Source organism: Perognathus longimembris, chromosome 3 (assembly GCF_023159225.1).
Source record: "Perognathus longimembris pacificus isolate PPM17 chromosome 3, ASM2315922v1, whole genome shotgun sequence".
NCBI classification, from domain to species: Eukaryota; Metazoa; Chordata; class Mammalia; order Rodentia; family Heteromyidae; genus Perognathus; species Perognathus longimembris.
In genome coordinates this window covers 62,306,419-62,334,002 of record NC_063163.1, presented here as the reverse complement: position 1 = coordinate 62,334,002, position 27,584 = coordinate 62,306,419, and the positions used below count along the sequence as shown (strand labels likewise).

The following is a 27,584-nucleotide window of genomic DNA, read 5'->3' as shown; positions in this document are numbered from 1 at the left end:
GCCCAGGGGGTGGAGGGCATGATATATCTTTTTATCATCATTTTATTTTTAAGGTGCCTATATCAGATATATACATATATATATTTATACACATATACATACACACAGACAGACAAGATTGTGTGCATATGTGTGTGCTTGAACTCAGGACCTGAGAAATATCCCTGAGCATTCGTGCTCAAGGCTAGTGCTCTTCCACTTGAGCCACAGCTCCCTTTCTGATTTTTAGTGTTAAAATGGAGATAAGAGTCTCAAGGACTTTCCTGCCTGGGCTGGCTTCAAACCACAATCCTCAGATCTCAGCCTTCCGAGTAGCTAGGATTATAGGTGTGAGCCACTGGTGCCTGGCTATATCTATAGTTGAAGTGAGTTTTCTGTAGCATATAGTTGAGTTGTATTTTTTAACTCCCTCTTTTTTAACTTTTGCATTTTAATTGGCACATTTAGACCTCATCAGCTAATATAATTATTCATGCATTAAGATTTAAGCCTGCCTTTAAAAATTTTTTTAAAATATTTTTTCCAATTATTTATTCAATTTATTTATTTATTTATTGCCAGTCCTGGGCCTTGGACTCAGGGCCTGAGCACTGTCCCTGGCTTCTTTTTGCTCAAGACTAGCACTCTGTCACTTGAGCCACAGAGCCACTTCTGGCCGTTTTCTATATAAATGGTGCTGGGGAATTGAATCCAGGGCTTCATGTATATGAGTCAAGCACTCTTACAACTAGGCCATGTTCCCAGCCCCTGCGTAGTAAATTCTTTTGTTTTCTTTTTGTTTTGTTGGTCGTGGGGCTTGAACTTTGGTCCTGGGTGCTGTCCCTGAGCTCTTGGGCTCAAGGCTAGCACTCTGCCACTTGAACTACAGCGCCACTTCTGGTCATTTTCTATCTATGTGGTGCTAGGGAATGGAACCGAGAGCTTCGTGTGTAGGAGGCAAGCACTTTTGCCACTAGGCCATATTCCCAGCCCCCTGAATTCTTTTTTGATATTCCTTAGTTCTTTATTTTATTGTTACCTTTCTGTTCAGAGAACTATTTTAGCCACGCATATAGGGTATGCCGATTAATGGCAAATTCCCTTATTTTCCTTCCTTAGATAATGTTCTGATAACCTTCTTATTCTGAAAAAAACATTTTCACTGAATGTTAATCTGTTTCAACAGTTCTTTTCTTTCAGTACTTGAAAAATGTTGTGCCATTTTTTTCTGGTTTCCATGGTTTCTGATGAAAAATTACTGCCATTCGAAATGTTTTTGTTCTATAGGCCAGGTGTGTTTTACTATTGCTGCTTTCAATTTCCTTTTTCTTTTTTTTTTTTTTGGCCAGTCCTAGGCCTTGGACTCAGGGCCTGAGCACTGTCCCTGGCTTCCTTTTGCTCAAGGCTAGCACTCTGCCACTTGAGCCACAACGCCACTTCTGGCCGTTTTCTGTATATGTGGTGCTGGGGAATCGAACCCAGGGCCTCATGTATACGAGGCAAGCTCTCTTGCCACTAGGCCATATCCCCAGCCCTCAATTTCCTTTTGGTCTGTGCTTATTTTCAGATTTTAATGTTTTGTTGTAGATTTCTTTGGGGCTAGACTTTGGGGTTTGCTCAAAGTCTTGAATTAGTAGATTTATGATATCATGTATTTTATGTTGTTGTTTTTTTTTTTAACACCATCATCTTATTTTAAATCTCCTTTTGAGACTATAATGACATTGATGTTACCTCCTCTCCTCCCTCTGTGCCTGATGACCAAACCTTGGACCTAGCACTGAGCCTCAGCCCCAGGCCCCAAATTTTTTGCTGTTATTTCCCAAGTTTCTCAGGTATATGCATTTTTTTCCCCTCAAAGTTTCGTCTTGCTGTGATGCATCCTTATTTTCTGGTTAGAGCAAGTGCTTTTTGATGGGACTTTTTGGTGTTTCTGAACTGCCAAGTCTAGTACAAATAAGGTTAAAGCCAAGATAAAAATCTAGGGAACTCACCTTGTCTTTCCTTACATGCTTTTTTTTTTTGCCAGTCCTGGGCCTTGGACTCAGGGCCTGAGCACTGTCCCTGGCTTCTTTTTGCTCAAGGTTAGCACTCTGCCGCTTGAGCCACAGCGCCACTTCTGGCCATTTTCTGTATATGTGGTGCTGGGGAATTGAACCCAGGGCCTCATGTATACGAGGGCAGGCGCTCTTGCCACTAGGCCATATCCCCAGCCCAGCCTTACATGCTTTGATCTAGCTAGTCTGTTATATTTTCATCCATTATTTGGAATTTTATATACTTTAAGAGATAATAATGACATTTATTTATTTATTAAAAAGGGTCTTGCTATTTTGCCCAGGCTGGAACTTTTTTTTTTCTATACCTGTCAAGTCTTTTTAAAATTTTTTGGTCTCCTGGAACTTGAACTCAGGGCCGAGCACTGTTCCTGACCTTCTTTTGTCCAAGGCTAGCACTCTGCCACTTGAGCCTCAGTGCCTTATCCAACTTTTTCTGTGTATGTGGTACTGGGGATTTGAACCCAGGGCTTCACACATGCTACGCAAGCATTCTACCACTAAGCCACATTCCCAGCCCCTGTCAAGTTTTCATATGTGGTGTTTAAAAAAAATCATTGTGAAGCCAGCCCAGGCAAAAAAGCCTATAAAAACTCTTATTTCTAACTACCAAAAAAACTGGAAGTGGAATTGTGGTTCAGGTGGTAGAGTGCTATACCTTGTACACAAAAGCTCAGGGATAATTCCCAGACCCTGAGTTCAAGCCCCAGGAACAGGCAAAAAGAAAAGTATTTTTGGAATTTATTTTTGAGACTCTGTATTGCCCAGATTGGTCTTACTCGTGGGTTCAAGTGATCCTCCCACTTCACTCTCCAAAGTAGCTGGGACTAAAATCAACACTACCAGGTCTGGCTTAAATGTCTTATGTATTATGCTCAGAGTTTTTAAAGCTATAGTTAGTGGGTAGACTAGGGGAAAGCATATCAATTCCATCTTTCTAGAAGCAGAAGAGTTCTTTATTAAAATTCAAATGCATATTAAGTTATTCTATGATATGAATTCAAGGAAAAGGCAGGCTTATGCCTGTGATGCCAGGACTCAGAGACTGAGGCAGGAGCATTACAAGTTTAAAACCAGTGCTCTATGCTTATGTCACACACCTTTCTAATTCTAGTTCCTAAACTCTCAATCTATTTCCAACCCTACCATGCTTGGCTTTGCTCCTTTCCTTCATCCCCTTGGAGACTGGCAGTGTAATTTGGACTATTTAACTGATTCTGACCAGTGCCACATATCTTGTGCTCTCTAGACTCTGTTTGAAACAGGGGCTTGCCTAGAGTGGAGAGAGCTTCTCTGACCCCTCTTAGCAAGTTAGATCCCCATGCATAATTAGACATACAGATTCTTTATTTTCCTATTCCCAAATATTCACAAACCATGGTTTTTGCAAAACCTTGTTTTCCCTTCTGTTCAAAGTAGCTATGAATTAGACATTTCTGTTCTTGGATTCAATTCTGTCTCTTCAAAGACTCAGGTTCCATATCTCTAATTAATTTACAGCTTAGCTTTAATTAATTTAAGCCTCAGCTTTATGGTCCAATAAGGGGGTGTATTAACTGAATAATTAGTTAAATTTATTCTTGGCAAAATTATTTTCTAAAACATTAGATAATATTCACAGATGGCAGATATAATCAGCTGACTATTATACATATCCCAACCATCTGAGATAACACTGTATATTTTTTTCTTTTTTTTGTGGTTGTGGGGCTACTATATACATTTAGACATAAGAACATTACTAATTTTCTAGGTTTACAGCTACCTATGCATTCTATTTGTTTGTTTGTTTTGTTTTTTGTTTGTTTTGTTTTTTTGGCCAGTCCTGGGGCTTCGACTGAGGGCCTGAGCACTGTCCCTGGCTTCTTTTTGCTCAAGGCTAGCACTCTGCCACATGAGCCACAGCACCACTTCTGGACATTTTCTGTATATGTGGTGCTGGGGAATCGAACCCAGGGCCTCATGTATATGAAGCAGGCACTCTTGCCACTAGGCCATATCCCCAGCACCTATGCATTCTAGATAAAATGACACATTGTTAAACTTTCCTACAGAATAGTTTCTCATTTTGATATTTACCATGTGGCAATACAGAAATGATAGAACATATAGTAATATTTTCTAATAAGATACAAGTATTGCTCTAAGTATACAACTAAATAAAATTACAGTTTTACCCAATTATTTATTTTTATTTACTTTTTGTGCCACTTGTGGGGCTTGAACTCAGGGCTTGGGCACTGTCCCTGAACGTTTTTGCTCATGGATAGTGCTGTACCACTTAAGTTACAGCTCTATTTCTGGCTTTTTGGTGGCTGACTGAAGGTAAGAGTCTCACAAACTTTCCTGCCTGGGAAGGCTTTGAACTACAATCCTCAGATAACAGTTTCTTGAGTAGGTAGGATAATAAGCATGAACCACTGGTGCCCAGCTGTAAATGGTAATTTTAAAACAGATATTAGAGCCAGGTGGCAATGGTTCACACCTGTTATCCAAGCTATTCAGGGGGCTGAGATCTAGAGGATTTGAAGCCAACTGGGTGGAGAAGGGTGCCCAGAGATAAATCTTCAAAATAACCAACATAAGGTCAGATTTGAGGCATGATTCAAGGATAGAGTTCCAGCTGTGAGCAAGCCAAGTGAGTAAGTAGAGCAAGTGAGAGTTCAAATGCTAGTGTTGCAAAAAAAAAAAAAAATGTTTTAACTTAGTTCGCTAATGTGTGAATAAAAATGTTCATTCTTATTTGTGATTCTTATCTGTGATTATGTGTAACTGATGAATAAACCCAGTAAAATAAGTGAATATATGAGACTAAAGATACCCTGTATATAAAAAGAAAAAGTCACTTTCTGTGAAAAGGTTATCACTATTTGTCTATCACTACTGGTTATCTGACTATTACTACTATAGTCGGAATATGGCAAAGTAAACTACTAATATGTGCCTACAGATATCTCCTTGTATATAATTTAAAATTTGGTAGTTTTTTTTTCTCCCCTGATTCTGGAGCTTGAGCTCAGAGCCTCTTGGTGCTCAAGGCTAGCGCTGTACCATTTGAGCCATAGCACCACATCCGGCTTTTTCTGAGTAGTTTACTGGAGATAAGGGTCTCACAGGCTTTTCTGCCCAGGCTGGCTTCGAACTATATCCTCAGCTCTCAGCCTCTGAGTAGCTAGGATTATAGGTGTGAGCCACTGGGCATCTGGCTAAAAATGGGTAGTTCTGAGTACAGGACAAACAAGAAAATTTGTAGAAAGCCTGTAGATCCAGTTAAAATATTTTGAGGTTCTCTTCAATGTAATGAATCTGTAATTTATTCCTTTGTGTGTATAATTTGTAAAGGATTTCATTAATGCAGAGAAGGTATGGTGAGGGGCTGCAGGGGTGCGCAGTGGCAGAGGATGCTCCCCATGTGAGCCCCAACAGCACCCTCACCAAGAACCCTAGAAGAGAAAGAGAAGGAAAAATGTACGACAAAGAAACAACTTCAAAAAAAAAAAAAGCATGACATTTATATGATTAAAAAATAATTATACATGCTCTGGAAACAGAAATAACAGTAAATGCTTGAAGAACAACAAAAGATAAGTCTCCTAAACTCTGAAATCTCACTATGCAGGAATTGCTGTTAATTCAATGGTGGATTTGTAATCCCTCTCCCCAAATATACTCTTTGCAGAGAAAATTATTATGCACTTATTTTTAGAAATAGGATTTTTTTTCCCATTTAAGGTGGAGCAACATTTTCATACAAACAGCATAGATCTGCTGTAATTTGGGTAGTCAGCCCATGGTTTGCACAGCTGTGTGTGTACTCATGTGTATACATTTCCTGAGGGCAGCATGTTAGTTTCTTTCTTTGTTTTTTATTGTGAAGGTGATATACAGAGGGGGTGCAGTTACATAAGTCAGGTAATGAGTACATTTCTTTTTGGACAGTGTCACCTCTTCCCTCATTTTCTCCCAGTTTTAGTTTTTTTTCTTTCTGTCTAATGCCCTTTGGTAGCAGGAAAATCTCACAGATGGCAGTGAGCCGGCCACGGATGCTGCCATATGTGATGAATTCAGTGGATATTCAGGTTGTTTATAGACTTTTTTTTTTTTTTTTTTGCCATTCCTGGGGTTTGGTGCTATCTCTGAGATTTCTTTTTGCTCAAGGACAGTGCTCTCCATTCTTGAGTCAAACCTCCACTTTTGGCTTTTTGGTGGTTAAATGGATATAAGCATCTCCTGTTGGGGCTGGCTTTGAACTGCAATCCTCAGATTTCAGCCTTTGTAATTTACTTTTCCATGAAGAGTACCTATCTGAACACAGATTGAGACTTCTTTTTTTTTTTTTTTTGACAGGATCCTGCTACAGTTGGCTCAGGCTGGTCTCTAATTCACTATGTAGCACATGTGGGCTTTGAACTCACAATGTTCCGCCTCAGCTTCTGAGAGTGTGCTGGCATGAGCCACCATGCCTAGCTAGGACTACATACTATTAATCTCGTACTTTTGCCAGTCTGGTAGGAAAACACATTTTTAAAAATTGCTATTTTAACTTGTATTTCTCTGATTATTCATGTTCATTGCTTATTTGTATTTATCCTGCTGCTTCTTCATATCTTTTGACCTTTTTTTTAAATTGAGGTATTAACTGTTAAATAAATAGCAGCAAAATTCAACAGAATTTGGAATACAACTGTATTACTTACCTCAATAAAATATTTATGAACTTCAGTAATATAAAAATATTAGTTTCCTGAAATACTTCCACAGTTTCATTTTTGACACTTACATTTCTGCCTCATCTGGAATTTATTGTGAAATAATGAGACATTGGGTTGAGGGTTGGTTCAAGTGATAGAGCACCTACATAGCAAGTGTAAGGCTCTAAGTTCAAGCCTCAGTTCTCTCCCCTGAAAACACAGAAACAAAAAACCCAAGAGGGCAAAACCCAATGGTACTTGTCAGTCAGTCAGTCACTCTATTAGTCATCAATAAAGATGTAGCAAATTCCCATGATGCACTACACACTCTTAGGCCTTGAGGATCTGTGGTTTTACATTCCTGGGCATTCAACAAATTATTAAAAACAAGTGATGGTGCAGGAGCTGAACTTCAGGAAACTCCCCTAAGAAATGTAATTTAAATTATGATAGGAAGACTCTACAAAAATTAAGAAAGTGGGAGTAAACATACCTACGGGGAATTTGTATCCGAGGCAGGCACTCTTGCCACTAGGCTATATCCCCAGCCCCTACGGGGAATTTGTATAAAACTTGAAGGTGCGGGCATTATAATGATGCTTTATGACTTGGATGTAGAAACCAACAACAATAATAATATATAATGGCAAGGTTATTTCTTTTGTAGTACTTGTATTCCCAGGCAGACCTTTTAAGACTTGAGTCAAGCTCCCATCTTTTTTTTTTGGAAGTGGAGCTTGAACTCAGGTCTGGGCACTGTTAGCTTTTTTGCTCAAGGCTAATGCTCTACCACTTTAAGCCACAGCACCACTTCCAGTTTTCTGGTGTTAACTGGAGATAAGACAGTCATGGGCTGTCCTGCTCAGGCTGGCTTTGAACTTCATTCCTCAAATTTCAGCATCTTGAGTAGCCAGGATTACAGGCAGCTACCTGCACCTGTCTGCCCCACCCATTTTTTAGCAAACCAATTATGCCTCTTGGATAGATAGGATTACAGCTTCATACCACTATGCCAAGCTTATTGAGTGAGATGGGGTATCATTAATTTTTTGCTTGAATGGCTTCCAATTGCAATCTTTTTAATCTCTGCCTCCGAGTAGCTTGGATTACAGGTGTGAGCCACTATGCTTGACATATATAGCAAATTCATATTTATATACAACTTGGGCTGTTAAGGTTAGCTATGGGAGATTATAGTATATTAATTCACTTAATCTCTCCACTTTCCCAGTGAGGTAGATAAACAGATGTGCCCAGTGTCTGAGGAAAGCAACATCTGAATCTAGGCAGCTGGGCGCTGAGTGGGAATGATATAGGAGGCTGGAGGAGGATTGGATAACCCAGATTTATGAGGATATTTGAATTTATCTTAAGAACAAAGGGAAACTCTTAATTTTTTTACATGCTACTGGAGCTTATTTGATTATTTAGTCAGTTAATTTTAAAGAGTAGTTATATAAGTACTTCAGTCACCATGGCGAAAATGAGACAATGGATTAGACAAGACAGAGTAGGTGCAGGGAGGTTGGAGGTCAGTAGAGCTATTGTGGGAATGCAAGTAACGAATGACAGTGGCTTGGCCAAATGACAGCAGTGGAATGGAGAGCAAAGGTGAAGAAACTAAATGGAAACAAGGAAAACCAGAAGTCAGGCAGATGATAATGAAGGTTAGCATTTCAAGATTCACTCTGTCATGAGAAGGCCTTTTAAAGACTGAACCAGGCTTCCTAACTCACACAAGCTAAAGTTTCTGCATGGTGCTTTCATTGAAGAGGATGCAATGAAGAATTCTATTCACATGTTACAAAGCGTCAAGACAGTGGTACATAGGTACTAGAATACACACTGTGTACATCTAGGTATGTAAAAACACCTTGACTTTAATAATTTGCAAATTTTGAAATAAACATGCTCTAGAAAATGAAATGATTTGAAAATATAAGAAAATATTAAGGGGGCTGGGGATATGGCCTAGTGGCAAGAGTGCCTGCCTCATATACATGAGGCCCTGGGTTCGATTCCCCAGCACCACATATACAGAAAATGGCCAGAAGTGGCGCTGTGGCTCAAGTGGCAGAGTGCTAGCCTTGAGCGGGAAGAAGCCAGGGACAGTGCTCAGGCCCTGAGTCCAAGCCCCAGGACTGGCAAAAAAAAAAAAAAAAGAAAAAAAAAAAGAAAATATTAAGGAAAATCATGAGGTGGGGTTGTGCTTAATTTAAAGATTAACAGTTAAAAAATGTGCTCGCAAAGGTGGGAATGAAAATTGGTTCATATTATATAAAAGATATTGGAAAGTGTTTATCAAGGTCTGTCAATGACCTTACAGTTGTGTATTTTGATCCAACTAACAAATTTCTGGGATGCAATCCCTAAGATTGCATATGTATAAAATGGTATTATTCACTACAGATTTTTTTTTTTTTTGCCAGTCCTGGCACTCTCTACCACTTGAGCCACAGCGCCCCTTCTGGCTTTTTCTATATATGTGGTGCTGAGGAATCAAACCCAGGGCTTCATGTATATGAGGCAAGCACTCTACCACTAGACCATATTCCCAGCCCCCAGAATTTTTTTATAATGTAAAAAGATAGATACATATTAAATATCTTTCAAAGATAATGATTACTTGACTGGGTGCTGGTGGCTCATGGCTCATGTCTAGAACCCTAGCTATTCAGGATGTTGAGATCTGATGATCATAGTTCAAAGCTAGCCTGGGCAGAAAAGTTCATTAAATGCTTATCTCCAATTCACCACCAAAAAGCTGAAAGTAGAGCTGTGGTTCAAGTGATAGAGTGTTAGCCTTGAGCAAAAAATCCTCAAGGATAGTTTCCATGACTTGAATTCAAGCCTCAGGATGATCACACAAAAAAAGGAGGAGCATGATTATATAGAGGCAATATCCATACAATGAAGTACTCTGGGACCATTAACAAGAATGAGATATTCAGAAATGTTAAGTGAAAAAAGAAATGTATGGTGTAAGGTATAGAACCCTATTGTGTATAAAAATGTAAAAGCAGGCTGGGACTATGGCTTAGCAATAGAGTGCTTGCCTTGCATGTATGAAGCCCTGGGTTCAATTCCTCAGCACCACATATATAGAAAAGGCTGGAAGTGGCAATGTGGCTCAATGTGGTAGAGTGCTAGCTTTGAGCAAAAAAAGGAAGCCAGGGAGAGTGCTCAGGCCCAGAGTTCAAGCTCTAGGACTGGCAAAAAATAAAATAAAACAAAAAATGTAAAAGCTCATTAACTTATGTATGTGCATACACATACACACCCACATATACATATGGAAGAGTGTAAAAGAAACTGATAATGCTCACTGATCAGGGAGAACTGGGGAACTGACTACCTGGGGAAAATTCTGCTCTACAATTCTACTCTATTTATCATTTGTGCCTTTTGGAGTTAGGACCATGTGACTATAGCACTTTTATTTAAAATATTGCTATTGTTAAATCTTACCAATTACTTGAGGAGATTTACTTGAGCAATAGAACAATTATTATAAATATCACCTGTTTGGAAATATTTAGATTATATGTACATACCTGGCATTCTGTTTCATTAGTTTTCATAGTCTTGAAGTCATCTTGCTTGCTTATAATCTTCTGCAGCTAAAAAGATGGCAAACATGAGTTTAGATGCCTGTCTATTGGAGTCTTCAAAATATATTATTTATTAAGTACTAAAATACTTTCTATATCATAAACTGTTATCCTATTTTTCTTAGACCATGTAAGAATCAAACAATAAGACAGATGATTACTGTAACTTTCTTTTAAGAAAGCTCACATACTTAATGTTATAGAAACAGAAGTCTACACAAAATTTTCATGTTTACCATATCTTTGTCTCAAAAGAATTTTCATTCATAATTTTTTACCACATAGTTTATGGCCACATTTTCAAGTATATGGTTCTTTAAGTTATTTATGCTATACATCGTTTCTGTCTTCTTTTATTTATAAGGCATTAAAACAAAGATTTACTTCTATTAATTATAAAATTGTCAATAGTCCTTTGAAACTGAGTACATTGAAAAACCTACCTACCTTTCTGAGTCCTTTGTAACAATCTTCTAAGGAAGGCAGATTAAAAAAAAAGGTTTTAAACATCAGATATAGACTAAAATTCCAAGTTATGGATAAAATAAAGCAACTGGGTTTTTCCTAATTTGTTAGTAGCTTGCAAACTGCTGCGATTGAGTGATTAATCTCTCTCTCTCTCTTTTTATTGCACTAGGGTTTGAACTCAGGGCTTCTCACTTGGAGCCACACTCTCAGTCCTGTCTTTTGCTGGTTATTTTTAAGATACTGTGTCTCGCTTCTCACATAGGTGTGTCTGCTTACTTTAGGCTTCCTACCATTGCTAGGATTATAGGCACTGGTTAACGTATCCAGCCTCTAGCTATAGAGATGGAGTTTCATGTACTTTCTACCTGGGCTGGCCTGGAATCCAGATTTTCCTAGTTATTAACAATCTCAGCTTAGGATGACAGGTACGAACCACTAAGCCTAGTTATGAGCTCAGGAGTCTTGCTGACTTGGCTACCCTGCTGGCCTCACAACGCTCCCAATCTCTCTCTTCCAAGTAGCAAGGATTACAGGCTTGAGATAGTGGAGCCAGGCTTCAATCTCAAATTTAACTATGTCTACTATGTTTGTCTTAGCAAGTGAGTTATCTGGACTCCTCTATATCCTTGTTTTCTTTGCTTACTTAGTTTAGAGAGAAAAGTTTTATTTTTGTTTCAGCTCTTAAGTTTTTTGGTTTTGTTTTGTTTTTGGCCAGTCCTGGGGCTTGAACTCAGGGCCTGAGCACTGTCCCTGGCTTCTTTTTGCTCAAGGCTAGCACTCTGCCACTTGAGCCACAGTGCCACTTCTGGCTTTTTCTATATATATATATATATATGTGGTGCTGAGGAATTGAACCCAGAGCTTCATGTATATGAGATGAGCACTTTACCACTAGGCCATATTCCCAGCCCCTCAGCTCGTAAGTTTTAACTTCAAAAAAGAAATAGCTGAAAGCCAGGTTCAAGATTCAAATATTTCTCAATTTTCTCACCATCCTCTTTAGTTTTATTATGCAAAATTTCAAACATAAACAATATGAACAGAATTCTATAAAAAGCCACCATATATCATTACTCAGCTTCATTGATAATCAGCACACTATCATTCTTGGTTCCTCTACTTCTACCTACTTTTCTCTCAGTTATACCTTCTAGTAATAACTATAAGTTACAGAAAATGTTAGATACTAAAATGTATCCATATTAGCCATACCATCCATGTATACAGAGCTTAGGTGCTACCCCTTAGTTTTTTTTTTTCAGTCAAGGTTGGCTCTCTACCACTTGAGCCACAGCTCTATTTTGAGCTTTTTGGTGCTTAATTGTAGATAAGAGTCTCATTGACTTTCCTGTCCTGGCTGCGTTTGAATTGTGATCCTCAGATCTCAGCTTCCAGAGATGGCATGAGCCACCTGGTGTCTAGAAGCCATATCGTTTTTTTTTTTTTTTTTTTTTTTTTTGGCCAGTCCTGGGCCTTGGACTCAGGGCCTGAGCACTGTCCCTGGCTTCTTTTTGCTCAAGGCTAGCACTCTGCCACTTGAGCCACAGCGCCACCTCTGGCCATTTTCTGTATATGTGGTGCTGGGGAATTGAACCCAGGGCCTCATGTATATGAGACAGGCACTCTTGCCACTAGGCCATATCCCCAGCCCGATATCATTTTTTAATTAGCTTAGTTATACAGAAGGGATTTCATTGTTATATTTCCACATGTGTATACTGTATTCCAATAAATCTTACCCTCTTTATTATTCTACTGTCCCCATTTTCCTCCTTCTTTTTTTTGGTCCAAGTCTGGGACTCAAACTCAGTATCTGATGCTCTCACTCATTAGTTGGCCACTTGAGCCATGCTTCAGTTTTCATTATTCTATTTTCATAGTTGTAAGTAATCTATTTTCATGATATTTGACCTCCTTCATCCTTGTTAGCCCAATCCCTCCCCACTAGTACCCACTCCTTCATAGCCCATGTCCCCCTTCCTTACCCCCCTCCCATCCATCCAATTTGGATAGCTTCCTTTGTATCTCTCTGCAATCCTTCCTGTCTATAATCCCATGGAGGCAGTTCTCTATTTTTTAAATTAAAAAAAAATTTTTTTTTTTTGCCAGTCTTGGGGCTTGAACTCAAGGCCTGAGCACTGTCCCTGAGCTTCTTTTGCTCACGGCAGTTTACCACTTGAGCCACAGCACTACTTCCAGCCTTTTCTGTTTATGTGGTGCTGAGGAATTGAACCCAGGGCTTCATGTATGCTAGGCAAGCAATGTACCACTAAGCCACATTCCTAAATCTCTCTTTTTTTTAAAAAAAAAAAAAACAAACCTACTTTAGAAAGTGGAACTCAGGGCCTGAGCATTGTCTTTGGGCCTCTGTGCTCGAGGACAGAGCTCTATCACTTGAGCCACAGGGCCACTTGTGGCTTTTTTGAGTAGTTTATTGGAGATAAGAGTCTCTTGGGGACTTTTCTGCCTGGGCTGGCTTTGAACTGCAACCCTCAGATCTCAGCTTTCTGAGTATAAAGGATTACAGGTGTGAGCCACCGGCCCTAGTTTTCAAACACTTTAAAATCAACTTGTTAGCTCTGTCCTTTTCTTCCTTCTCTCATTTCTTCCTTTCAATGTATTTATTTATTTGTTTAATTATTTATACAGTCCTGGGGCATGAACTCAGGGCCTGGGTGCTTTTCCCTGAGCTTTTTGCTCAAGGCTAGTGTTCTATTACTTGAACTACAGCTCTTTTTTTTTTTTACTTTTTTGGTGGTTAATTGGAGATAAGAGTCTCACAGACTTGGGAGGAGGTAACAAGTTTGATAAGAAATGTACTCACTGCCTTACGTATGAAACTGTAACCCCTCTGCACATCACTTTGACAACAAATAAAAAAAAAAAAAGAGTTTCACAGACTTTCCTGTCTGGGCTGGCTTTGATTTGTGGTCCTCATATCTTAGCCTTCTGAGCAGCTAGGATGACAGGCATAAGCCACCGACACCTGATCCTTCCTTGTTTTTTTTAATTATTCATTTATTATTGTTCTAATTAATTTTTTTGTGGTGGCACTGGAACTTGAATTCAAGGCCTTGTGTGCATGCTTGGGTTTTTCTGCTCATAGTTGGTACTTTACCACTTGAACCACATCCCTAGTCTAGTATTTTTGTTAGTCTCACGACTTTTCTGTCTTGGGTGGCTTTCAATTTGATCTTCAACTTCAGCTATCTGAGTAGGTAGAATTACAGTTATGAACCACATGCATGCAACTATCAATTTTTTTCTTCTCCTTTGTTTTTAACAGTATGATTTATTTTTTAAATTTAATTTTATTGTCAAGGTGATGTACAGAGGGGTTACAGTTACATACAAAGGCAGTGAGTACATTTCTTGTCATACTTGTTATCCCCTCCCTTATATTTCTCCCACTGTCCTCCCCCTTTTTTTTTTTTGTTGGTTGTGGGGCTTGAACTCTGGGCCTGAGTTTTGTCCCAGAGCTCTTTGGCTCAATGCTAACACTCTACCACTTGAACCACAGTGCCACTTCTGGCTTTCTGGTAGTTAACTGGAGATAAGAGTCTCACCACAGACTTTGCTTCTCCGGGCTGGCTTTGACCGCAATCCTTAGATCTCAGCTTCCTGAGTAGCTAGGATTTACAGGTGTGAGCCACTGGTGCCCAGCTCTTTTTTCTTTTTTAAAGGTAGTTCAGGTCAGGTTGCTGGTGGCTTATGCCTGTAATCCTAGCTACTCAGGAGACAGAGTATAACAGAGGATAACAGTTCAAAACCAGTCAGGGCTATGGCTCAAGTGGTAGAGTACTAGCCTTGAGTGGAAAAGTACAGGGACAGTGTCAAAGCTTTGATTTCAAGCCTAGGACCTGCACACACATACACAAAAAGTCTGCTCAGATTTTGCTTAGGAAAGTTGAATCTTAAGACAAATTTGGCAAGTACGGACATTTAAGACTATTAAATTCCTTAGTATGATACATATCTTAATATCTTAATTTATTTAAGTCTTCTTAACATGTGAAATTTTTAGTGTAGTGTCTGTTAAATTTATTTCTAATCATTTTGTTAGTTGTTTTTGTTTTTTTAATTTTGCCAGTCCTGGGGCTTGAACTCAGGGCCTGAGCAATGTCCCTGGCTTCTTTTTGCTTAAGGCTAGCACTCTACCACTTGAGCCACAGTGCCACTTCTGGCCGTTTTCTATATATGTGGTGCTGGGGGACTGAACCCAGGGCTTCATGTATACGAGGCAGGCACTCTTGCCACTAGGCCATATTCCCAGCCCTCATTTTGTTATTTGATACTGTCCCAAACAGAACTGATTTTCATTTCATCTTCTGCTTGTTACTAGTATATAAAAATATACTTCATAACTTGAGGAAGATTAACATAACTTGAGGAAGATTAACAATTGTAATGTATAACTTCTACATAATTTTAATGTATCTGAAGATTTCCTGTGCCACCTAACATAAATACATTAAGGTCTGCATAGTTATGGAGGATTAAAAAAAAAGAATACACTTCATATTCTATCTTCAGTTCTTTTAAAATTCATATTGTTTTAGTAATTTTTGCTTTTTGTTTTGGTTCCTTAGGATGTCCTATATCAAATCATGTCAGCTTAAATAAACCCTATCCTCTCTCAGCTTTCTTACCGCGTATTATTTCTTTTTGTTAGCACTAGAACCTCCAAGAAAATATTGAACAGAAGAGGTAAGAACAAGCCTTGTTCCTAATCTTAAATGAAATCATTTAGGATTTCACCCTACAGTATGATAGTAGTGTTGCTTTTGCTCTGCTTTTTGTTTTCTTTGTGCCAGGACTGAACTTAAGGTCTTGCTCAGCATGCAATACACTTGGGCCACACTCCCAGCTTTCTTTATAAATGCTCTTTATTAGACTGAGGAAGGTCCATTCCTATTTTGCTGAGTTTTATGGTTTAGTTTGGTAAATGTTTTCTTTTTTTGGCCAGTCCTGGGCCTTGAACTCAGGGCCTGAGCATTGTCCCTGGCTTCCTTTTGCTCAAGGCTAGCACTCTGCCACTTGAGCCACAGTGCCACTTCTGGCCATTTTCTGTATATGTGGTGCTGGGGAATTGAACCCAGGGCCTCATGTATACGAGGCAAGCTCTCTTGCCACTAGGCCATATCCCCAGCCCCTGGTAAATGCTTTTCTGTGTGTTAACATGATCTTATTGTTTTCTCCTTTATCTGGTTAATACAATGGATTAAGGTAAACTGATTTCTCAACCATTAAGATCAATTAATATTCCTTGGACAGATCTTACTTGGCGATAATGTATATAGTTCTTGATTTGTTCTATTCAGTGAAGTGGTTAAATTTTTTTCTTTTACTTTTGTTCATGAGGAAAACAGGACTATAATTTACTTTTTTTTGTAGGTCTTTGTTAAATTGTAGTTACCAGGGCAATGATGATCAACAGAAGGAAGTATTCCTTCTTTTTTATTTTCTGTAAGTGTGGAAATTAGCAGTACCTCTTTCTTAACTGCTCCACTAATTTCACCAATGCAACTGACTGAACTTGAACACATTGCATTGTGGGGAGATTTTGGAAAATAAATTCAGTTCTTTGACAAAAGGTTCTACTGATTAGAGCTCATCTTATCGGCTTGTTTTTAAGGTCTTGGTCCATTTCATTTGAACTGCCAAATTTTTAGGCACATATACAATGGCTGTTCACAATAGTTCATTTTTACCCTTTTGCTCTTTGTAGATCTTCACATTATCTCCTTTGATTCCTAATATTGGTAATTTTGGTCCTCTATTTTTATCATATAAACTAAACATTTAAAATAAACAAACCTTCAAAAATAGACTAGATATTAACTATAAAATTTTATAAGAGGTTCAAAGCTTATTATTCTTTTATTGTGGCATTCTATGTAGTTACTATAGTCTTCATATAACTGTATTATAAAAAAAGTTCAAAGCAAATAAAATGAAACAAAACAAAAAAAGCAAATAGGCTTAGTTCACTGAGGAAATAATTTTTTAGGCGGCTTATCAAACATGGGGCGAAATTTAGAATAGCAAGGGATTATCCTAAAGTCTATCAAAGTGAGTTTTGTTCCAGATAAATCTTGTCATGTCAGGTTTTGCCTAACATAATATAGTTGGACTCAAGGGTAGATTCCAGAAGGTTCTGTTTCTGGGTATTTGGTGCTACATAATGTCTCCATTTGAAAAAAGTATGAACCTAAACATATTGTCTAGAGACACAGGCTAAAAGGTCTTTCTGGTATCTTAAGATCTTTTCTACAATGGCTGAACATGACACTAGCTCATGATAACAAGGTACTAAGTGCTAACTGTGAGAGAACAGCACCGTTGTGCTGGGGATATGAATAGTAGAGACAGTGCTTACATTCTCATGAGCTAGAGGCAACAAGCAAGTATACAAACACGGCCATTTCACAGCATGTCAAGTTCTATGAGTATAATAAAATAGAGCAGGGTAATAGGACAGAGACATACTGCTGGAGATGGGTCATTGTGAGAAAGGTAGTTCTCTTTGAGGAGATGGTATTTGAGCTGGGATTTGAATGACTAAAAGCTACCATAGGATTGGGGGAAGGAGATTTGGGTGGAAATAGGGGTACTATGTTACAGAAACAGGGTTAAAGACACATAAGGGTTCCCATTTACTAGATACAAATTCTGAATGGCTAAAAAAGTACCATTAAATTGACTATTAAATTTACCTTGATGGGCACTTCCAATTTGAGGCTGAATACAAAGCGTGCAGTCAATTTGCTTTCAGGGAAATGATAGTTTAAATAAACTCTGGAATAAGAATACTATCATAAAACCAAGAAAAATACATTCTACTAAAGGCTTTTATATTTACTTAGCATTAATTCTAGTAGAATATTTAGTATGGTAAAATTATGACATTATTGTAGTAATCTTTTCTACCAATATGAAAACAATGTGAAGTGAAAGGACCACCTAAGGAGCAACTTATGTTAGTAAACAGACTTGTCATTAATCTATTGCTTAGAGAAGCTACATTAAAACGTTGGCATTTTTCCCATATAAGCAGATGTATCATCTATCAAGGTAGAGATGAAATAGATTAACTATTACTGGCTTTGATCACGGTCGGTATTGTTTATTATTACCTGACAAAGTACAAGTCATGTAGATAGCTGCTATTTTAAACGTTCTTGGGATAAAGGCACAGCAATACACTCAGTAATACAGCTTTTAGATCTGGCTGTTAATAAAACATAAGTATCCAATGAAACACAGAAGTAAACCAGAGTAATTTGTATTTTGGGACATTTTCACAAGATTTTATATTAATATGTTTTATCATTACTTTTATATTTGTTGTTGAAATCACTTTGTTATTTGTTTTTGGATTTTAAAGTAAATCTCATTACTTTTCTGGTATTTATAGTGGGGAAATAACTAAAATTGATTGAGTCAACATTGAGATTAGGCTAAAGCTCCCTCCCTGTACTTTTTTTTTTCCCCTAGTCCTGGGGCTCGTACTCAGGGCCTGAGCACTGTCCCTGGCTTCTTTCTGCTGCTCAAGGCTAACACTCTACTTTTGTAGCCACAGCACCACTTCTGGCCTTTTCCATTTATGTGGTGCTAAGGAATGGAACCCAGGGCTTGGAGCATGCTAGGCAAGCACTCTACTGCTACGCCACATTCCCAGCGCCCCCCATTCTTAAGAGGTGAGCACTCTTGCCACTAGGCCATATTCCCAGCAACCCCCCATTCCTTAAATAGGTTTTCTGGTCTGTAAAAGTTTCCTTTAAGATCATTTCAAATGGAAGATGCTACATACTTAGGCTTAGTAATATAAAGACCATGGAAGTGAAATAATTAATTTAAATGTAATTTTCTTCTAAATGCTATTTTTATTTTATTTGTTGGTGTCAGTCCTAGGTCTTGAACCCAGGCAGGTCCTTGGTGCTGCCCTGAACTTTTTTGCTCAGGTTTAGTGCTCCTACCACTTGAGAAACAGCCCCATTTTTAGCTATTTTGGTGGTTAATTGGAGATAAGAATCTCATGAGCTTTCCTGCCTGGGCTGGCTTTAAACCACAATCCTTAGTTCTCAGCCTCCTGGGTAGCTAGGATTACAGGTGTGAGCTACAGATACCTGGCTCAAGTGCTGTTTTTAAAGAACTGTATCCTGTCACATAATAGTAGATGGGTTATCAAGTTCTATCTCTATGATTAGCACAGAAAAATCTTATAGGCTTGTAAGACTGAATTTTTTTAAAATTTTTATTGTCAAACTGATGTACAGAGAGGTTACAGTTTCATACGTTAGGCACTGGATACATTTCTTGTACTATTTGTTACCTCCTCCCTCATTTCCCCCTCCCCCTTCCCCTTTCCCTTTCCCCCCATGTGTAAGACTGAATTTTATAACCACAAACTTAAAAGAAAAACCAGTGATGTATCATAATTCATGGACTGTTATTCAATAGTTTTCCAGATATTTAAGGATAAGCCAGTAATCAGAAATTGGTATATAAATGCAGCATATGCCCTGTTAAGTAAAAAACATACATTTAAAACATTAAAGTATATGTAATAATATCAGGAGTAGAGCCTTCATCTAAGAAAAGACTGTGATCTTGTAAAAGTCTTAGTTATGTCCTTGTGGAAATGGGAACAATAACATGCTCTCTACTGCTCATCAGTATTTTCTTTACTTTAGGTTTTGTGGTTTGGCCTCATGTCATTATCAAACCTCATACAAGTCCACAAAATGCCGAACTTTTAAAGCATGATAGCAATATTACCAGGGCTCTCTTAAGTCCACTTTATAAAACCAGCTCCAATTTTACTCTCCAAGAGATGTAAGACTTAGCTCCCTATATCTAGTGACTCCCAAGGCGTCACTAATAGCTTAATCAACCTAAAAGAATCTCATCTTCATGGATCATGAGCTTTTCATATGAACTACCCATATAAGCTACCCGAATGATAGTAATTGTTATACATTTGTTTCTTGTCTCTGAGATATCAAGAGTAAGAAGTATGGTAGAGTAGAAGTATGGTACTGATATTTCAGGTTCTACTTGGGCAAATATTTTCTTCAAATATGTTCATACCCTAGTGATGCCAAAAAAAGTCTAATGAAGATATTATTGTTATTTATCTTTCCCACTCAGTTAGTTGGCTAGAAAAGGCAGTAGCCATTGAATTGTCCTGTCCTCTTATCCCTCTACTTCAACTTGACCAGGTTCTATAGAGGTTATTCTGTAATATTCCCATTTTTCTTTTTATTAGCATACAAAGTAATGGGATTCATTCTGATATTTCTACACATGTGTATTATGAGCTTTGATGATAGGCACTCCCTCTATTACCCTTTCTTAAGCACCCTTCCAGATCCCTTTTACTTTCATGTCCTTTCTTGATTTGTAGTTTCTACTATTTAATTCACAGATGTAAACCCTACTACTTCACAGCCTTCCTAGCACTACAAAAGAAAAATATATAAAACAAAGTCTTCATGTGACAAGATCTTGGACTTTATGAATATGCTGTTACCTGCTACTCTCTTGCTTCCTCAGATGTTTTATAGTCTTGGGAGCTGATGCTAAGATCCCTGTTATAGGTGGCTATCCTCCCCTACTGAGTTCACATTTAAACACTGGTTAAACATGAGAATGTCTTCTCTTTCTCCCCCATTTATGGTATATGTGTGCCTATTTGTATTTGTGTGTGTTCAGTCTCTTCCTATTTCCTACAGTTCATTCTGAAATAATGGAAATACTTAATGTCACAAAAAAATCAGGCTGCAGCCAATCACTGGTAACTTATACCTATAATCCTAGTTGCTTGAGAGGCAGAGAAATGAAGGATTATGGTTCAAGGCAAGCCTGAGACCCTTCTCAGGCATTGTATGCCTGTCATTCTGGAGCTACACGAAAGGCTGAGATTGGGAGGGTTACATTTTCAAAACAGACTGGGCAGAAAAGTCTTCAGGATGCCATCCCAATGGAGTTCCCTCCATTGTGTGATGGTGTTTGCCTGTCATGCCAGCAACTATAGGAAGCCTAAAATAGGTGAATCATGGTGTAGGAAAAAAGACCTCATCTCAAAAAAATCACCAGTCAAAAAAAGAAATCACCATCCAACTGGGCACTGATGGCTTGCACCTGTGATCCTAGCTACTTGGGAGGCTGAGAACTGAGGACTGAGATTTGAATCCATCCCAGACAGGAAAGTCCATGAGACTTAAAAAAAAAAATCCCATCCTTTATTGTCAAAGTGAAGTACAGAGGGGTTACAGTTTCATATGTAAGGCAGTGAGTACATTTCTTGTTCAACTTGTTACCTCCTCCCTCATTTTTCCCCTGCCTCCCCCCTCGTGAGGCTCTAATTTAACCACAAAAATCCAGAAGTGGAACTGTGGCTCAAGTGGTAGAGTGCACATTTTGAGCAAAAAAGAGTTCAGAGACAGCATCCAGGCCCCTTTCAAGTTCAAGCCCCAATACTGGAAAAAAAAAATCACCAACCAAAAACTGGATGGGAGTTGTGGCTCAGCAGTAGAGCTCTTGTCTAGCAAGAATGAAACCCTGATTTCAAAACCTGATACTACAACAAAAGTGTCTGAAGAAATTTATTTGGTGTTTTTTAAAAAAGGTAAGTTGGAGGCTTTTTAGCTTTGTGATAAAAGACATATTACTTAAAAGTTTCTATTATTCTTACTTTTTTCTTGTTAAGAATAATTTAATGTCTCTGACCACCATTTTAAAAACATACATATATACATACAATACGAAACCCTTTTTACTGTATTATAATTTGCTGAAGTCATAAAAATAAATCCCTAGACATATAGATGTTTAAGCTTATTTCTCCTTTTGGAATCTTACGTGTTGTTTGCTCAAGGTAATATTTCAGAAAATGTAACAAATAATTTTTAATGTGCAAATGATTTCTTAACATTTCATAATGTAAGCAGTGAACATAATTTTGAGAGTTAAGGAAGTGTGAAATTATTGCACAAGCATCAAGTGCTTTATGATAAACAACACTCAGCACTTTCTTACCTTAACAAATTCCCTTTTCTCAATCCTCTCATTCCCATCTGCATCCAGCATTTTGAAAGCAACATGAAACCCTGTATGGGGTTCTGCAATGAAGTGAAAAATGATTAATTGCTTAAATGTTGGTGAATCACAACTTATTTACAAATAACTCTTCAAGTTTGAGACAAACCACCAGAAACTCTATGAGCAAGCACCTAAGCAGAGAAATGACCTCTTTTTCAGATAATTTCCAAAGATAGGTAGGTAGTGAAGGCTTTGTTCCTGCCTTCTCTAGCATCTTTTCCATGGAAAAGTCTTTTCCGCTCTTCAAAGTAAAATTAATTTGAGAACTCGTTTAACTCCATCAGGGGCTATTCTTATAGCTCCAGCTATTTTCATAATAGCCATTACTTTTTACAACTCTTTCTCAAAGCAGTTTTTAAAAATTTTAATTATCTTTTAGTAGTTATCCAAAGAGGTTCCAATTTAACAAATCAGTTTATAAGTATAATGCATCTTGGCTGATGTTACTCCTTCTATTTTTCTCCCCCCTATTTCCCAAACCTCATTCATCCCCTCAAATTATAAGGTTCTGTTTTCTCATAAGTTTTTACTTTTTTTTTTTAGTAGTTTTATTGGAGACAAGAGTCTCACGGACTTTTCTGCTCAGGCAGGCTCTGAATTTGTAATTTTTTTATGTGCACAAGAAATGTAAAGACACTAGAATCCCCATTTCCTATCTGGCTCCTAATGTTTACATCTTATATACCCACAAACAATTATCAGGACTGATAAATGAACATTGGTGTTGCATTTTGAGCTAAACTTCAGACTCTGTTTGGATTTCATATTTTTCACTAATGCTGTTCTACTATTCTAGGATCTGGTATGAGAAACATGTTGAATTTAATTGTTGTATCTTCTTAATGTCACTATATTTGTGGAAGTAGCCCAGGTTTTCCTTAAATATGCTTAAGCATATTTCTCCTTCTGGAATAAGGACCTTCTTTATTATGTGACTTTCATACATTTGAGAGTACAGGTAAGAAACTTCATAATGTCAGATGAGGGTTTTTTGATATTCTGAGGTGAAAGTTGACTATAATACTTCTGTTCAGCAAAGCATCTATTCAAGAAACAAAGTTATGGGTACCATGGTTCATGGGATGCAGAAGAGATCTAAAGGGGTAGTCTAAGCTAACATTTATTTTGTCATCCCCTCTCCCTTCCCTCTCCCTCCCTCCCTCCCTCTCTCTCTTTCGTTCCTTCCTTCCTTTCTTTGTGTGCATGTTGGTATACCAACATTTGAGTTACTGTTTTCTTGCTTAGCTGGTGTTCCACTTGAACCTTACCTCCAGTCCAGCATTTTGCTGGTTAATTGGAGATGGAATCTCTCAGACTTTTCTGCTTAGGCCAGCTCTGAACTGAGATCATATAGGTCTCAGCTGCAAGTAGCTAGGATTATAAGCAGGAGTCACAGGTACCAGGCTACGTCACTGATTTTTTAATAATAAGGCCAAATAACTAATGCCAAGCTTTGCAAATTCCTATAAAGAGCTTGGTGTTGGTGGCTCATGCCTGTAATCCTAGCTATTCAGCATATACCCGGGAGTGGTAGAGCACTAGCCTTGAGCAAAAAAAGCTTAGGGACAGCACCCGGGCCTCAAGGCCTCAGGACCAGTGCACTCCCCCCACCCCCCACCGAAGAATAGAGAATTATACAAAATTATTGTACAAAATGGTAGATACTTACTAGTGAGGATTGTAAGCAAGAAAAGATATTCAGTATATGAAATAAGCCCTGAAAAAGAAAATGAAAACACCAGGAAATAAGTTGTAGGTGGTTTAAAAGTAACTATATAGAGATGTTAACATTGAAACTTCACCTAATTACAAATATTTTTACTTTTTATTTTAAATTAACATTCTTTGTTCCAGTAGAAACACTTTATAACAAACAGCGGAATATACTATTTTTCTAAATTAAGTTACTAGTGTATGATAAGTAGTATGATAATTACTAGTGTATGATAATTACTTTTAAATATCAACCAGACTGGCCAAGGAATGCCTGCCTAGATTGAACTTGATTTCTAGGTGTGTGTATATAGGAGGGTGTTCCTAGTTGAAATTAGCAGATGAATTGGAGTATTGTTAAATAAGGATCACAAATGAAGAGATAGGGACAGAAGAAAGTGTAAGTGAGAGAGCATTTCTACTTGTACACAGAAGAAAGTTTAAATGGGGAAGGTAAATAGGAAAGGAGAGACACTGTGGTTTAACTTTAAACATTGAGCAGTAAGTTTTGTGGCTCAGCTACAGTGACTGGAAGAGGGAAAAGCAAAACTAAAAAGACAATGGTAGGATACAAAAATTGCCTAAATCTGATATGAAATTAATACAGTGATAAAAAATGAACTTAAGAAACAAAATCAGAATTTTCATTAGCTCTCATGGTTACATGTGTTTGCTCAGGCACTCTCTCTCTCTCTCTCTCTCTCTCTCTCTCTCTCTCTCTCTCTCTCTCTCGCTCTCTTTCTTTCCTTTCCCCTTAGTGTTAGTGCCCAAGTCCTTCAAACCAGTAGGTGGCGTCTAGGGACTTGACTGGAGTGGGGTTTTTGTTTTCAGGCACAGGGAGAGGATTAGGAGTTGCAGACACAATCTCCAGTGAAATCTGTGCTCTCAACCCCAAGTTCCACATAGTTTCCACTAAACTTGTAGCTTCACCTCCCAAGTTCCAGAGCTCACAGTAGTGGGCATCTACTCACTGCAATAGTCTGCACCTGCCAGTTGGAAGCCATTGTGCTTCCAGCACCACTAGCGGCCAGGATCTACCAGATGTACCTGTGGGTTGCTGCAGTGCCTGGCCTGACTGAGTGCCCATATTAAGGTGGTCTGTCCACCAGGCACCACGTGGGGCCCATGGTGTAGTCATGTGCAACTTGGGAGCCTCTGGGAAGTCCATGTGTACGTGTAGCACAGGAGTTTCTGAGTCTGTGGTGGAGTCAGGGCAGGCCTGTCACACAGGAACTTCTAGGCCCCAGGTACAGTCCTTGTGGGCTTATCACATAGGAGCTTCTGGGACCCCTGATGGAGTTATGTGCCAAGTGGGACTAAATCTCTTTGAATCTGCAGGTTTTCCCTTTTCTGTTTGCTACTCTTCAATTTAAGTGTTGGAATTGGTACTGAGGGGGACTGACTGGAAGAGTTAAGGAATTTAGAAGATGTGAAGTCATATACAGAGTTTAGATTGTCACTGGTGTTTTGAGGAAGTAATGTTAATGGTGGTCTTTGAATGATGAGTTTTTTTTCTTCCCCCTTCTCTGAGACAAGACCTTGTTCTGTTTCCAGAATGGCTTCAAACTCCTAGACTCAAGCAATTCTCCAGCTTCAGCTTTCCAAGGAGCTAGTACATACGTGCCCCATCTTGTCCAGTTTTGTGTAATTTAGTTGAGAAGGTGTGTTATGAGTGGGAAAGACAAGTGGACCTGAATATGACAGATGAACCTGAATATGAAAATTAAAAAGTAATTATCTGAAATAACATTCATGTGGAAGATGCAATATGAAATAAAGCTACTATGGTGGCCCCCAGGTGAGAAATAAAGTACTGAAGTGGGTGATATAGTGGTACTCCATTTACCTTTGTGTAAAGGAAGGCTATGCCCTAACAGCTCTAAATAAAAAAACTGGGGCTCAGGGATAAATGTGGTCCGGGACAATGTAGGAAAGATCCTGTATCTAGGGCCCCAATGCTACAGCTATGTTTTAAATGACTTGGATCTTATTACATTACCATCTTTTTGCTGGCTTTATTTTGGTGTAGGTATAGTCCTTTTCAATTCTAACAAGACTACAGTAAGTCCTCTGATTTTTTTTTTCTTAAAAGTGTTCAGTATTTATATGAAAGGAGAAGCAGCAAAATATGTTTTGTCATATGTTGTATCTGGCAGAAGTGCTCTAATGTTAGCTGCAGGATCAAAGCATTTCATCCCTTGGCAGCCTCGAAAGAGCAGAGAATAGCATATTTCTAATTTTCAAAGGAATACAGCAAGGGAAAAAAAATGGCCAAGTGCAGGACGGCACCGGGCTTGGAGCCAAAGGAAGACCTCACTTTTCTTTTCTTTAAACATAGGTAAAGGTCCTTGATGCAAGGGCAACTTTGTGAAAAGAAAAATTTCAGTGTCTTTTGTTAAAACATTGACTTAAATAAAAGCTTAAATAAACCAAGTTGAGAAAATATAAAAATAGAACCTTAGACTCTTAAGATAGATTATAAATAAAAAATATAGTTTTACAACAGCATTCTAGGCATCTGCCCTCTGAAAATGCTTTGAAAGAAAGTAACACTTTAGAAAACGTATAGCAGAAATAGTTTTGCAAATATCTGGCATATTTAACTATAAAGTAAATGCTGCTATACTTACAAAACCATTTAGTGTAAACCAACTGAACAACTCATAGGGGGAGGGAGAGGGGGAGGAGGGTTAATAAGGGAGGAGGTAACAAATTGTACAAGAAATGTACCCACTGCCTTACATATGAAAATATAACCCCTCTGTACATCACCTTGACAATAAATAAGTAATTATTAAAAAAATAAAATAAATCCTGCTAAGTGGCAGCATTTCCGAATTGCATGCCAAATACGGAAATATTGAGAATCCTGTTTCTCAAGGACACTGGATTATCATATCTGTCATAGAAATATATCTATATCTTACAACGTTTCTTATAACATATGTTCAATACATCTATAAGGATGGTATTATATTGACAGTATACTTAAAGTATAAACTATTGATATTGTGAATTAAAAAAAGACATGATAGTTTACTATACAGTAACAATATCAATAACTTATAGCCCCCCCCAACACTCACACACTGGGGTTTGAAAGTAGGACCTTGTTTTTTGCTAGGCAGGTGCTCTATCACTTAAGCCACTCCCCCAGCCTTTTTTTGCTTTTTGTTTTGCAAATAGGATCTCATTTTTGTCTGAGTTGGAATCCTATTTATGCTTCCCTGATAGATGGGATGTCAGTCATGCTGCCACAACCAGAATTATTGGTTGAGATGATGTTTTTTAACTTTTTGTCTAGGCTGGCCTCAAACTATGATTATCTCAATTTCTACCTCCCGAGTATCTATGAGCTACTATGGCTTCATTTATTTTCTTTATAATAAGGCATGGTGGGGATGATTTTTTTTTGTTAGTTATGATATAGTAAAAATTTCCATAGCTTTTACATGTGGTAAAATGGGGTATTTTTAATTGTTCTAAAAGTAACCCGGGCTGGAACTAGGGCTTGAGTGGCAGAGCAACAGCAGAGCAAGGAAGCTAAGCAAGCATGACCCTGAATGTTCAAACCCCGGTACCATTCCCTATCCCCCCCAAAAAATCGTGACGCTTGAGATTTGTTGAATTCAAGGTAACTGAGAGAGATCCAAAAGTAGGTGTCAGACTGGGAATGTGGCTTAGTGGTAGAGTGCTTGCCTAGTAGGCATGAAGCCCAAGGTTCGATACCTCAGTACCACAAACACAGAAAAAGCCAGAAATGGCGCTGTGGCTCAAGTGGTAAAGTTCTAGCCTTGAGTAAAAGAAGCTCAAGGACAGTGGCCAGGCCCTAAGTTCAAGCCCCAGGGACTGGCAAAAAAAAAAACCAAAAACAAAAGTAGGTGTCATTTATATTCAGATCTTTGAAGCTCAGGGGATGAACCTGGGCTAGAGACAGTGAAAAGAGATTTGAGAGTTGC

The 27,584-nt window shown here is 38.3% G+C and overlaps 1 protein-coding gene across 2 annotated transcripts in view; it reads right to left on the bottom strand.

Annotated features, from left to right (window-relative positions):
* Positions 1-27,584, bottom strand: part of Micu2 (mitochondrial calcium uptake 2) — a 94,770-nt gene that overhangs the window by 17,616 nt on the left and 49,570 nt on the right. The window contains exons 5-7 of one of the 2 annotated variants that reach the window (XM_048341653.1): positions 23,582-23,629; positions 21,850-21,932; positions 10,282-10,347 (exon numbers count right to left, since the gene is read on the bottom strand). In XM_048341653.1, the coding sequence (XP_048197610.1) occupies positions 10,282-10,347; positions 21,850-21,932; positions 23,582-23,629 (197 nt within the window). The remainder of the gene's footprint in view (positions 1-10,281; positions 10,348-21,849; positions 21,933-23,581; positions 23,630-27,584) is intronic. The other variant, XM_048341654.1, reaches the window with a different exon arrangement.